This window comes from Podarcis melisellensis (assembly GCF_964234715.1).
Source record: "Podarcis melisellensis genome assembly, chromosome: 9".
NCBI lineage: Eukaryota > Metazoa > Chordata > Lepidosauria > Squamata > Lacertidae > Podarcis > Podarcis melisellensis.
Genome location: NC_138541.1, coordinates 67168518 through 67183685, shown reverse-complemented (window position 1 = coordinate 67183685; position 15168 = coordinate 67168518). Strand labels below are relative to the sequence as shown.

At 39.7% G+C, this 15168-nt stretch overlaps 1 protein-coding gene across 1 annotated transcript in view; it reads right to left on the bottom strand.

Moving 5' to 3' along the window:
* Nucleotides 1-2680: 2680 nt before the first annotated feature.
* The window catches only part of DHX15 (DEAH-box helicase 15), a 45393-nt gene continuing 32905 nt past the window's right edge, over nt 2681-15168 (bottom strand). The window contains exons 11-14 of the mRNA XM_081924476.1: nt 12261-12383; nt 7697-7887; nt 5762-5931; nt 2681-3261 (exon numbers count right to left, since the gene is read on the bottom strand). Of these exons, the coding sequence (XP_081780602.1) occupies nt 3144-3261; nt 5762-5931; nt 7697-7887; nt 12261-12383 (602 nt within the window). The 3' untranslated portion in view covers nt 2681-3143. The remainder of the gene's footprint in view (nt 3262-5761; nt 5932-7696; nt 7888-12260; nt 12384-15168) is intronic.

Below are 15168 nucleotides of genomic sequence, written 5' to 3'. Positions count from 1 at the left end.
TTGAAAACAAGCATCTCTGGAGAGCCGGAAAGGTTGACATGCAAGAGGGTAAAACCCATTTACCAATATAAAATGAGAAGCTGTTTATATCACTCAGTTGAAAATGTGAATTGACGAAAGCGTTTATGAAATAGGCAGGTACACAGGGAACTCTTTACTGCATAAAGCCTAGTAATTGCAGGATGGTTAAAGTGTGTATTTTTGCTGCTTCGAGCAATGAGGTTAGGGAAGAGGAACACAAGAACAGAAACAGAATTCAAATGTAAAGCAAAGGCATGCATGCTCTACATAAAAGCATTAACACAAAAACAGACAACAGAGAACCATAAGAGGTAGTCTAGGGTACAAATGAATTGGTTTAATTAGATTAATCATCTAAAACTTTAATTGCTGGATCTTAAGAGTGAACACTTATTGAAACTATTTCAATTCCACTGCTGTAATAAGAGAATGAATTTTACAAGTATCATAGGTAGCCTTCTATCCAAGAGTATCTTCCATGTATTAAAGGTTATGTTTTCACATGTTTCCTCCTTCAGCATCTCAAGCACACTGGCATTGAGGTTGGGATAATATTCAGGGAGATCCTAATTTGGAAGGAGGATCCCAGGCAATGTAGAGTTGCAGTCTCAACTGGTTAAAAGGCAGATCAATATTCAACTTTTTAAAACCTGGTTGACAGCTTTAAATATTTATTACTACCATTAATCAGATGTTTCGCCATTTGCATCTCTAGCGGGGCACTTGTTGCATATGCATTATTGTGAAGTCAAAATTTTTACTATGAACTGAGAACATATAAACACATCATAGAAAGTGCTCTCCCAAGGAAAAAAGACCTGAAAGCTATGGACTGCACTGCACACAGTTGCACTGTATGCAATCAAAATCGGAACCTATTTATAGCATGGACAATTATAATTTGTAGCTTTCCAAACCATGGATGCTAAAAGTCACATTCCCACTAGAAACAAACAAAAATTAGATGCATGAGTGAAAAACAGCTGAGGACGCAAGCTATTAAATATATGACTGAGGTGGTCAAAGGAGGAAATGTTGGTTTACAAACTTTTCCCAACCCTTCAAGTCTACTGAAATTTAGCCCAATCTAATCTAAGGAACCGTTTCAAAAAAACAAGGCTTCCAAGCTTGAACGTTTATACTAGAGACTCTTTAATAGTAGACAGGTTTGGCCCTTATTAGTGAGTTCTCTCCCTGGAGGGCCAAATGTGCTCAACGGCGCCCTCTCAGGTTGTCTCATTACTGTTTGTGAACCAATGACTCGGTCAAGGCTCTGCAACATTCTCCATACAGAAATGTTGAAAACCGATGGGAAAGTTGGAACAAAGTCAAGATATAGCCTATGGGCTAGCCTGGTAATATGAAAAGTTTATCATACTGTGTAGCTCTTCTAGATTTTAACACTGAAAAGGTTTAAAAATAACAACAAAAGCACCCAATTTCAGACACCCACATTTCAAAAATTCAGTTGCCTATGCTTGCTCTACCTAAGCAAAACCGAAATATTTTATATATTATTTCATATATAATACATTAATATGTTAAAACACTCCTATTCCTGGGGGCAATCATTTACTCATAATTAATTGTGTATACAGAAGGAATGAAGGTGAGACCTTCTTTGCTTATTCTTCAGTCCATTGCAAAAGGAAGTGGAGAATCAAAGCCATCTGGACCATGCACTAAGGATCAGCCCCCTTTCATCATCAGATACTAGAACACATAACACTTATTTAAAGAGAGGAAATTGCTTTATGAATAGAACGTATTTCCATAGACATTTCAGAAGAGGAAGCCCTTTTTTTTTAATTAGACAACCTTGTCCACTGACAGTTAAGATCCAAACTTCTTATTAAAAGCGACAGCCACTTTTGAACAAAATCTGAATTTCTGAAGCAAAACTGGTCTGTGTTTTGGTCATTAAAGATGCTCCCCCAAATAGCTTTTGCAGACACGCTCCTTAAGAATGCCCTGAAACATTGCCTAAGAGTGACCAGTGAAGATGCCCGGGTGCTAGGATAGTGCCTGGCATCTCTACCATCTGGAGGTACATCCCAGGGGAATCCTTGAATCTCGACCATTTTCACACACTAGCAACACATCCTGTGGAATTCTATCCGTTATGTTTTATCTGCCGAATCAGAATGAATTTTAGGATCCAAAAAGTTGTACTGAAAAATACTACTTTAGAGCCGTCTGGCCCCAAAAAGGCAGCTAGGCATTCCGTTTTTGTAATCCTGGTTTAAGGAACCATTTGGCGCCTAGCTTATATATCTCAGTTTCTAACACTGGTTGCTAGTTTATAGCTTTTTTAAATAGTCAGGCAGTTGGCATGGGATAACAAGTGATACACATTAGCAGGCATCCCCAATCTTTGGCCCTCCAGATGTTTTGGCCTACAACTCCCATGATCCCTAGCTAATAGGACCAGTGGTCAGGGATGATGGGAATTGTAGTCCAAAACATCTGGAGGGCCAAAGATGGGGATGCCTGCACAATAGCAATATGCTTACTAGCATTGCTCTATACATAAGATCAAATCTTACTTATCAGACGTATCTGAAAACTATGTTCAACAGATTGAAAATTTTCAACCTGAATGTGTCACCAACATTTCATCTCCAAGGGCACAGAAACAGTAAGTTACTTTGCCAAAACGTTAGTATAAATAGACTTTATTGAAGTCAGTACCTCTGTACTGAAGCTGAAGATTGTGTCTACATAAGCATGTTGTAACACTTCACAACTTCTAAAAGGAATGTCAACAATTACAACGATCATGCATGCCATGGTCGATAATCACATTTTAGAAGCATTTTCAACCATTTCTAAAGAAATGCTTATAACATTGTTATATATTTATATTTATATAGAGAACTACTTTCAATAAACTGCAAAACATTGATCAGCTTTTCCAGTATGAGCTACAGTGTGAACACAAAAGGGAGGCATACGCGTTTAATTTATGAAATCAGAATGGAATATTTACTGTAAAAGAAAAATTAAAAAGCTTTCAAATAAAGGCCATTATTGAACCAAAGCAAAGAGCACAACTTGGAACTTAAGAGTTCATTTATTGTTTAAAGCTGTCCTCTTGAGCAACTTCAATTCAAATAATAAATTCAGTACTGCGAGTATTCCTTGGACTGAAGTTTGGCAATGATGCGGTCCAACTGTCTCTTTGCTTCACACTGTGGGAAATTGCTCATGTCATAATATTGAGGGGCAATTTTCACCAACCTGCCAAAGAAAGAAAGGTTTGTCACTTGTGCACAGATCTGAATATCATGCAGGCGAAAGCAGTGGCCCAATTAGTATCTACTTATGATAATTAGATTATCAATCTCCTTAATAATGCCTGGAAATATGGAAATCCAGTTTCTGTATAAAAAAAACATGCTTCTGAAAAGAGCTTTTCAAAATAAAAGGCATCTCCAAGTAGTATATATACTTACTACTCTGAAACTTAACAAAATTCAAACAATCTAAACAAAAAGCTTGTAACACGCAGTGATTGTCAGGAGGGTTTTTAAAAATCTTGTGTATATGTAATATGAAGAAAGCCGTTTTTACCATTCATTAAAATGAAAAGTCAACTTTTATTGACTTGGAATAATACGCAGGTTGGAGACAAGATTTGGATACTTCAACCAAAAGTCAATTATGTAGTTGTAAACAGTGTAGACATGAGTTATCAACAGCTAGATTAAATAATAGATAAGAGTACAGCATCACAGAAGGAATCTCTGATTGTAAGCCAAGTTCCAGGCAATAATACAAATGCATGATGAAAATATATAGGAACAATGACTCTGCATTCAGACGTTTTAGAACCGACAGGAACGAACATTATGGCTTTACTGAAAAGCAAAGGGGCTTGTCGCAGGGCCTTTAATGGAACAAACACTTCTTTCTGTTCCTTCTTTTTTTCACATTTGGGGCTAAAATTACGAGCATCAACCTTAAAAGTGATTTATCAAAAAGCCTCAGTATTGTCAAATTCTATGAGCTGGTTTAGATGCAATATTGCCAGCCCTTGAAAACACAGCTGGAGAATTGAGAATGGGCCTCAAGCATGCATGCTCCCTTCTGTCAAACATTCAAATTTCTACCCTGACTTCCTGGTTTTATAATCTGCCATTACAAATGAACTGGGCATATGGATAACTGGGAAGCATGTACAAACCACAGTTTCCACAGTTCTGGTTTGCAGGCAAACGACTATTTGTACAATTTAGATGTAAGCAGGATGGGTAACCGTAAGCCCAAGCTGATGATGATAACCTCTCAGTGAATCTAAGAGCAGAGGTCATTTCTGCTATTTCTCGCCTAAGGAAAAAGACCATAGCTGACGGTGGAGCGCATGCTTTGCATGCAAAAGTTTCCAGGATAAGTCCCTGGAATCTCCAAACAGAGCTGGAAAACATTCCTGCAAGAAACCCAGGAAAGTTGTTGCCAGTGAATACAGTGGTACCTCTTGTTACGTACTTAATTCGTTCTGGAGGTCTGTTCTTAACCTGAAACTGTTCTTAACCTGAAGCACCACTTAAGCTAATGGGGCCTCCCACTGCTGCCGTGCCACCGGAGCACAATTTCTGTTCTCATCCTGAAGCAAAGTTCTTAACCCAAGGTACTATTTCTGGGTTAGCGGAGTCTGTAACCTGAAGCGTATGTAACCTGTATACCACTGTATAGGCAATACTGACAAAGATGGACCAGTGGTCTGACCCAGTCTATGGCAACATCCTAGGTGCAGCTACGAAAGAAACGAGGATAATAAATGGGGGGGAAATGAAGGTGGCATTATTTAAAGAAGCAGATGCAGAAGTCAAAAGTGACTCCTATTTCTAAGCTTTCATTCCCTTCTGGATCTTTCTGCAACATGATCTCTTCCACAGGGACCAGACTATCTATCAAAGCAGAACACACGTCTTGTTACCATTGCTTTTTTTCCAATTGAGATTTGGCCGCTATTCAATTGTCAGTCGAAATTCCATATGTATTCGAGTATTACTTATCAAGCCTAATCAAAATTGCATGCGCAAAAGGTAGCATACATGTGGCTACTGACAGAACATTAAACAAATAGAAAAGAGCAACATGGAAACATTTGTAAATGTAAAAACAATGGGGGCACTTGCAAGTGTAATGCGAGCTTGTCCCTTAACTAGGATTAAAGGAGTGGACTGCACGATTGCACACTTGTCTCTTCTGTTAAGACCACCACCACTTTCAGCACGATTTGCTTAGCGTCTCAACACCCTTAACCACAGTGAGAAAAGCTGGCAGTGTTTTAAATCAAGCTCTGAAATTCAGAAACTCTCCCCAGCTCTCAATATCTGTAGTATCAAGCACTCCTCAATACAAGTTTCTTTTTTAAAACCTGCTTGCTTGCTCACTTCTGCTGCTGCAAAAGATAAAAGGAACCTAACTTCTGTTTACAGCAGAAAGGCTGGCCGGGCTTTCCAACTTCCAGGTAGGCGAATGTATAAAACCAGCCATTTGAACAAGGAAAAAGACAACACGGTTTTTTTATAAGCATAATTGAAACTGAAGATCCAGAAAGATGTTTCAAGCGAGGTTTTTAATTAGTCTTGTTAGTAGCCTAGGGCTCCAAAATCCTTTTCGTTTTTCCTTACAGCTCTCAGGAAACTTTCATAAAAACATACGTGAAAATGTACTTTTAAAATTAGTAATGTGTTGAGAGAAAAAAGACACAGTTTTGAAGAAGGTGGCTTACCATTCTGGCTTGATGTCTGTACAAGTGCGGATGTAGTTCTTCGTGGTAAGAACAAATTCGTTGTAAAGTACCCACTCAGGCTTGTGATCAAGAACTGTGGAAGGATGCAACTGCACTACCTGGTTGTCCTTCACTGTTAGATAGTGTCCTGTCCGTTCCAAATGTGCCACCTGTATTGACAACATTCACACTCACGTCAGAAATGTGATGCCTGCTATGCTTCACCCATGATACTAAATCTCTTGGAAAATCAAGGTGCTGCACTTGGCTGTTCTTGCGCCGGCAACTCTCTATCAAAGCTTAGCCACCCCAAACCGCAACTGCGGAACAACCTTCAAACCATAGCTGTCAACGTTTCCCCTTTTTTAAGGGAATTTCCCTTATTCCGAATAGGATTCCTCGCAAGATAAGGGAAAAGTTGATAGCTATGCTTCAAACCCATACATGGCAACAGGGCATTTTCCAGCCTCGGAACACAGGCTTGAATTCTGGACAAATTACCATATTTTTTGCTCTATAAGACTCACTTTTTCCTTCCTAAAAAGTAAGGGGAAATGTGTGTGCGTCTTATGGAGCGAATGCAGGCTGCGCAGCTATCCCAGAAGCCACAACAGCAAGCGGGATCGCTGCTTTCACTGCGCAGCAATCCCTCTTGCTGTTCTGGCTTCTGAGATTCAGAATATTTTTTTTCTTGTTTTCCTCCTCCAAGAACTAGGTGTGTCTTGTGGTCTGGTGCGTCTTATAGAGCGAAAAATACGGTAAAAATCTCCTAAAATAATTGGATATGTGAAATTATAATATGAAGATAATCTAAAGCAGCACGTATTTATAACAACAATTAAAAACGGGGGGGGGGGGGGTGAAAATATGAGCAATAGAGTTAAGCATTAGAAAACAGAGATGCAACCCTTGTATTCAGCCAAAAGAGTTAAATAATTTAGTGCAAGGCAGATCTGCCACAGTTGCTCCAATCCCAAATCTCAGGTAGATTCTTAAGGGTTGTATCTATAAATGTTCATGCAATGGCTTTTGCTTGTACAACAGAATTCCTCTCCTTACGTGTCCCCACCCAATTCTGTTCTGGGGGATTTAAGGGTGACCCCCTGGAACATAAGAAGTCCTTGTGCAAATGGAATAATCCCTTGCTTTTAAACTCCCTGTAACTGGGTTAGATAATCTGCATTCTATTAAAATGGTAGCTCATATTATGGCTTAAACTCATTATAAACCACTTGTAGGTTTCCCATGGGTTGGTCACTGTGAGAACAGGAAGGTGGACTTCTGGGCCTTTTGTCTGATCCAGAAGGGCTGTTCTTGCGTTCTTGAGTGACCACTTTTAATATACAACTGGCTTTCATTCACTATGGCCCAACCTGCACTTAATAAAGTAGGGATCCGGCTGTTCCACAACAGTTCAGTTGTAGAGTATAGGTCAAAACTTAAGCAAACATTAAACCAAAGCATCCAGCTATAATAATTTACCCATATATAACATATAATTAGAACTCCCCACCCCCGGTCACATTTCTAAAATTATGAAATTTAAAAGCCTGCCTGTTTTTTATAATCTATTAAATCTTTCATTAAACAAAATATGTGTATTTATTTTAGAAATGAGTATCTACTCTGCAAGGAGGCAACTAGCAGAGGCAAAAACTAACCAGCATAGTGCCACCAATGTAAAGAATTGCATGAGAAAAGAGACAGGTCCCAATCTTAAGGAGCCACACAGTCTCTATTTTAACGGATGGAGAGACAGAGAGAGGGGTACTTTTCAAAATGTGCCGTTTCAGAATTTCCCTATGCTATTTGCCTGTCTATCAGAGTTGCCCAATAATCAGGTTGTATAAATCATAGCTAAATACTAAACACATTTTTAATCATTTCGAAGGGGTGGAGAATTGCAGATTTCCGTGTATTTTATATGCAACATACCTGCATGAAGTAACCAGTAACCAAAGCCTTCCTAATATTGATGTAATAGTCCCTGCTTGTGAAGTCTGTGCTTCTACGCGGCAAATTAAATCTGTCCATGATTCGTGACAGCTGTTGGCGTACATTGTCTGCAGACATCAGGGACCTGTAGTTAATGAAGTTGTCATAACACCACTGAACCGATTCATGATCTGCAATGTTAAAAAAAAGTCATGAATCATCTAAAAATGAACATTTTACCAAATTAAAACAAGTACACAAAGAGAAACCAGCTGAATGGTCAACCCACTGAACCGATTAAAAACCCGAATGACACTGTTTTATTTAAACAGCAACTGCTACACCTTTTCAGCTGCTCTTAATTTGCGTCCGCAGTAGGTAAATAAGATTACAAAGACAAGTGGACAAGAACTGCAGTGGCTAGAATTTTTTTTTGGGGGGGGGGAGACCAGGGACCACAAAGAAAATAAAGACTACTAAATTGCTAAGTTTTTCAAAAATTAGCTCAAGGAGATACTAAGAAATCTGATGGAAGAAAAGGTAAACAGTAGAAAGGCATTATAGGGTAGTACAACCAATGGGTTATTTTTTTAAAAAGTTCTATACGTGTCTCATTTCTAGATTTTGTCATAGCATATATGAACGAACTAGTTGTTTTCAGGCTAAGGAGTGGATGACAGCTGCTACTTTCTAGGAAAAAAAATGTCTAAAGAACATTTATTCTGATCCATTAGCACACAAGTGCAGCAGCTGGAATTATGCAATCCTAGTCCTTTCTGAAGGAAGCGTAGAAAAACGTGCATTCACAAATGCACACAAACACGCAGTTAGCACTATTTCAACTTTCTAAAGAGGGCTACATGCACACAACCTTGGCTGTTGGATTGACCAGTGGAATTGCATGGGACAATATCCCTCTCCAGTTATTCTTTTAGAAACAAGCACACACCATTGCATTACAGTGAGAGCCGATGAGCCTGTTGGATCAGTCTGCCGCATTCCTGTAGGCTCCCTACACAATTTAGAACCCTAATCTTTCATGTGGAGGATTTCACTTTCCAAAATGTGGAAGGCAATGAATGAAGCTGGTGATGGGCATATGCCAGAGAAGGTGGGCCAACTCTCCTCCTCTCACTCTGATCGCACAAGGTTTGAATGCACAAAGAGGAAGATCCCACATAAGTAAACACAAGCGCTAAGTACCATGAAGCCCAAGGAATACTGCAATTTTACCAGCCATTCACATTCTTTCAATGTGGAAATGTGCTGGTATTATCAAATAGAACAGATCTGCCCTGCTGAAGAAATCTGAAGACCATCTATCTACACAGGGATATTCAAACTATAGATAAGGAATGTGCATAACAGCTGTGAAATAGGCAGCCTGTAACTATAAAACTTCAAACCATAAGGAACACATTTTCTACCACAGAATTCTCACAGTAAAATCCAACTGGTACCTGCCCTTACACTTCTGATCTTCCATTTTAACATTAAAAGCTCTTCGCTTTTGCTTATTTCAACTACTTGGGAGAAGAGCGAATCTATTTTGAGCTATTTTCCCATCTGCCAAGCCACTATTTTCAAATTTTAATTTACAGATTATGCAAGGAGGTGCAACCTCTGTGTCAGGTAAATTCTGTGTCAGGAAGCTGAGTAATTTACTATTTCATAGAGCTAGGGATCAGTTTTGACATGAAAGCCATTGATAGAAAATAAGAATTGAAAGCTAGGGTGTCATTCACAGTAATTCTGTGGAAGAGAGAATTGGTTTATCTTCTCTTGTCACTGTGATCTTGGTCTTACTTCTTACATAGACTTGACTAAAGAGTGATGTTATTGGAAGATTGAATGCATTAGTACAGACAACACTCAAGAAGCAAACAATATCCCTGTGACAAAGTTATCACAAATACTCTGTCTTCTGAATGAGCACCTATCTACCCATTACTCAGTGTCATTCAGAATAATTGTAGCATTCCAAAGCTCAGGCACTTCAGCTAGCTGCGACTGGCCTCATATTCAGGAGTACAATACGTTTCGAGTCTGCATTTTAATCTAGAATTCCAGTTCACTTTCCCCCCTCCCCACATAGAAATTCTCAGAATGTCCCTAACAAAAATTCCAACTTTGAGCCATTAATGTCCTCCTCACCAATTTAACATCCAGGATCTCTAAATAACGGAGATTGATTGGTCTCTTATTAACAGAACACTCAGACTTAATTTCATTTCAGTCATGAGCAGAAAAATACATTAAATATTTCCTTTTAAATCTAGCCAGGGGTCTTCAAATTCTGGCAGTCCCAGGCAGCCAAATATTATTTTCTACTATCTAGATGCGATGTCCTCTCACACTATATTACAGAAATTTTATAGGGATTTTCAAAACAAATATAAATTTATCCAGAGTGAAGTTAGGGTTAAACACGGGATTTATCTGTGTTAGGCAGCATGTGAATTTATTTTTTTATTTATTTTTTACTTTTGATTTGGATGATCTGCACTAGGAGATAAGAGAAGCAAGACCATAATGGTTTTCCTGATCCTCTCAGCAGTATTCATTACAACTGTGATATCCTTCTGGGTAGACTTGAAGGAATGGGAATTGGGGGCACAGTATTAGACTGGTTGCTAATTCATGAGATCTAGGGTCACAATTATAGTGCCAGGGGATTGCTACACTTCACAAGCGTTATCTTAGTAATCTTTACAGCAATAACACCAGGCATAGGCAAACTTGGCCCTCCAGATTTTTTGGGACTACAACTCCCATCATCCCTAGCCAACAGGACCGGTGGTCAGGGATGATGGGAGTTGTAGTCACAAAACATCTGGAGGGCCAAGTTTGCCTTTGCCTGGTGTTATTGCTGTAAAGATTACTAAGATAATGCTTGTGAAGTGTAGCAGCCCCCTGAATAGCACAGTCCAGTAAATATAGTGAAATATACATGAAAACTTTAGAATAAGTGTGAAATAGATTATTTTTGAAGCAGGTGAAGCCACACACACAAAATACACTAAAAGTTGTAATGTCCAGCCCAGCGCATAATAATATTGGCCTTATTATAGAGAATAACCACCACTCCAGGCATCACAGTTCATCTTCAAAAGCCACATATGTTTAACAGAGGCCTCAGGGCCAGTGAAGGATTGCTGCCCGACTCAAACTCCTAGGAGCCAACTCCTAGGGGCCAGGGTCCCTCCGACTTTTACTTAGCAATTATTTAGGTCACCACACAAACTACATTTTACAATTACTTTAAGGTTTTGCCTTATTTTTAAGTTTTGTTATTCCTTTGGTGCAGAGGGAAAGCTTATGCTGAAACCGTGGGACAGAGGGAAGTTTTTAATGTGCGATGTCTTACAGTATTTTAATTTGTTGGAAGCTGCCAAAGTAGCTGGGGCGACACAGTAAAATGGGTGGCATATAAATAACAACAACAATCTACTACTACTACATGGGACGTGGGTGGTGCTGTGGGTTAAACCAGAGAGCCTAGGGGTTGCCGGTCAGAAGGTCGTGGTTCGAATCCCCGCGACGGGGTGAGCTCCCGTTGCTCGGTCCCTGCTCCTGCCAACCTAGTAGTTCGAAAGCATGGCAAAGTAGATAAATAGGTACCACCCCAGCGGGAAGGTAAATGGCATTTCTGTATGCTGCTCTGGTTCGCCAGAAGCAGCTTAGTCATGCTGGCCACATGACCTGGAAGCTGTCTGTGGACAAACGCCGGCTCCCTCGGCCTATAGAGCGAGATGAGCGCCACAACCCCAGAGTCGTCTGCGACTGGACTTAACAGCCAGGGGTCCCTTTATCTATACTATTATTATTACTACTACTACTACTACTACTATTATCATCACTAGGCACTTCCTGATTTGTACACAGTCTATTATCCGCTATGCCACACTGGCTAAAAGTATTTCACCCTACAGATAATCTCTCTTTTATAATCAGTAGCATGTAACAATACAGTAGAGGAAGATCTACAGCAGGAGTGAATACAGACCTATCAGATTGTCAACACTATATATCAGCCGGGACCACATAACACCAGTCCTGAGAGATCTGCATTGGCTCCCAGTACGTTTCCGGGCACAATTCAAAGTGTTGGTGCTGACCTTTAAAGCCCTGAACGGCCTTGGTCCAGTATATCTGAAGGAGCGTCTCCACCCCCATCGTTCAGCCCGGACACTGAGATCCAGCGGCGAGGGCCTTCTGGCGGTTCCCTCATTGCGAGAAATGAGGTTACAGGGAACCAGACCCGGGGCCTTCTCGGTAGTGGCGCCCGCCCTGTGCAACGCCCTCCCTTCAGATGTCAAGGAAATAAGCAGCTATCCTATCTTTAAAAGACATCTGAAGGCAGCCCTGTTCAGGGAAGTTTTTAATATTTAATGCTGTATTGTTTTTAACACTTGATTGCGAGCCGCCCAGAGTGGCTGGGGAAACTCAGCCAGATGGGCGGGGCATAAATAATAATAAATTATTATTATTATTATTATTATTATTATTATTATTATTATTATTATTGCAAATAACTCAAGCAGCCCCGCCAGTTTCTACTTACTTTGTTTGAAAGCATGGTAGACATTCAGCAACGTCAAATGATCTCCATCTATGTGGGCGAACCTCATCTTGGCCTCATCCGCCGCTTTCTTGGCTTCCGTGGGGCGCACAAAACACTGTGGGACTAAACAAGGTTGGTATGGGCCCAACACAAACGCCCATATCGATGAGTCACGCATTCACAGATAGAGGAACAAGGCCTAGCTAGGTCAGTTCACAGAGCATAGGGCAGGGCAGGATGGCCTCCAACTGCATCTTGGACTGTCTACTACCTTGATTTGGTACATCAACACCTAACCACATCTGCAAGACAAGAGGGTTTCAAAGCTACAGAATGCCTGATTATTTTGACTAGAAATAGGCACCAAAAAAATAATAATCCTGAAGGCCATCAAAGCTCCAGTTACGTAATGGAAAGATCATGTGACCCCGGTACAAAACCAAGTGCTGATAGCTCTGCCTTGCGGTGGAGACAGTGAATTAGATCCAGCGTCCCTCCCTCAAATGGAAGAGATGCTTCCACTTGCGGAAGGGACGGATACCAGATGGAGGAAGGGGGATAGGGTTTTCACTGATTCCCCCTTCTCTCTGCAACCTCCTTCAGTTCCCACATATTCCAGGGACCCCCACCCTTTTTCTGGGGTCACAGAGGACTGCAGGGAGAAGGAAGAATATGAGAAAACTGCTTCCCACCCTTCTAGCAGGAATGTCCCATGGGAACTCTGGATCCAACCCAATGAATGTTTAAATAAGTAGCCTATGGCCAATGACCAAGATACACAGCAACCCTTCTAAAATGTTACGCCGACACCTAATCTACTCATAAGAGAATATTAAGATGTATTATGCCTCTGTCACCAACAGCAGGCATTGCTATCAGCACTGGCAGACAGAAACATATGTGAATAAGCATATTTAGATATAAACGTGTATACGCGTGTATAGCAGTCCAGGGCTCTGAAGTTTGCGGCAGTGGTGGAAGGTAGACTGCTCAGCAGCTTTTTCAGACCTTAACAAGCAAATCTGAATTTAGTGCACTGTGACTCTACTAGTGCTCTTTACACATTGAACTCTTTAAACAATGCATTTTTTCTGATTTAATTTAAAATGTCAAAATGAAGGAAGATTAATAACCACAAGTAGTGATTTTACTGTTTATAGTAGGTAAACACTCCATAAAGCAGCTCATTTGATGCTAGCACAAGCTTCTCTGACTTACAGAAATTATGTATATGTCTTTCATAAATGTTTCTAAGTCTTTTCCCTAGAAAGTTTGTGCAAATTTTCCACTTAAAAACGAAACACATGTGTTTAACTAAAACCAAACATAATGGATGATGAAAGAACAAGAATGAATGTCTACCTGCCATTTAAACTTCATGGTATTTTTGCTTCGGTCACAACCAAAGCTTGTAAAGGTTCCTATCACTATTTTTTAAAATAAGTAATACACACAACTTTTAAATTTGCCTATCAGCCTCCTAACTGCGCAGACACACTGAGAAAAGAATGATAACAATACGGAAATTGAATATTCTGCACAACTGGAATATGCCAACCGAAGTACTGCAAGAACCACACTGTTTACAGTGCGTAATTTTTTTAAAAAATGAACCAAAGTCCATTCTACAAAATAGAGTACTCCAAAGAGATAAAATTCTTTGAATTATTTGGCTCTAAGGCTAATAAAAAGCATTATGGCAAAAATCCATCAATTCATTGATGTAATAACTAGTATTTACAAATAAAAATTAGTTGTGTACTTACTGTAAGTTGCAGAATGAAAAGCTGTACTTTTTATCATCTGCTTAAATGCATCTTATTATGGCTTTAGTTTAAAGAATCAAAATTACTTCAGTTTGGGTAGCTTTGGTAAGCAGTACTATTTTGTATTTCATTTTAGCTAACGCTTGTGTCCATTTAATTGTTTGCACACATCTATACCCACACACCTGGAACTCAGGGTGACTTACTTCTGAGTAGACTGGTATAGTCCTGTGCTCTAAACCCAGGGTGTCATGTCTCCCTTCACATTTTGCTCACTGTAATTATGTTTATTGATTCTGTTGGCGACACTTTAGAAAGCAACATGATTTTAGAAATCACTGCACCTTAACTGCATCCAAGAAAATAGCTATCCCTCAGAATAAGAATTTTTTTTGAAGATTGTGTGCTAGTAATAAAATACTGTAACAAATAATGAGTGCACCCATTCTTAATTTTAAAAGCATGAAGGTATGAATATTTTGTTAAATATTTGTAGAGGGCAAGGTTAAAGTAAAATGTCTTCCTTCAAAATATTGACATATGCAGTTAAAGAAATTAATACTATGCAGTTGGAAGCAAGAGCTCGCATCAAGTCTTTGCTTGGTTTGATGGAAATTCATGGTATAAAAAGGCAGGCATCCACCTACCACCACCTCCGGAGATAAAACAACAATTTACATGAAACAATTAGATTCTGCCCTGCCCAGCTGCTCTGAGTCTGAACTGTCAAAATTCTGCAATAAACATTGTAGCTTGCTTTTTGAAAAATATTGTTAATACGCTGCAATAATAAAGTGATGGGTTGTCTTACTCAAAACCTTTATCTTACTTGCCATCTTGTTGACATCTTGTTGAAGTTACGATGAGAAGTTACTATGGGAAAGGTTTCAGCACATACAAAATATGTATTTCTTGCCTTACCTGCACAGATTCTGAGCAGGTTATTTTTAAAGGTTTAGGCTGGTACCCAAAGAAAATACTAGTTCCACATGTCAAACAGGGCTCCGGGCTTGAGCTTCTCAAACAGCAGCATCCCTGTGCAAACCACTTTTGAAACTGAAGTCAACTTTCAAAAGCAGCATGCGATATGGCTGGGGATGCTTCTCAAAGTTTTAAAAATCCCACTAAGCAGGCCCAAGTCC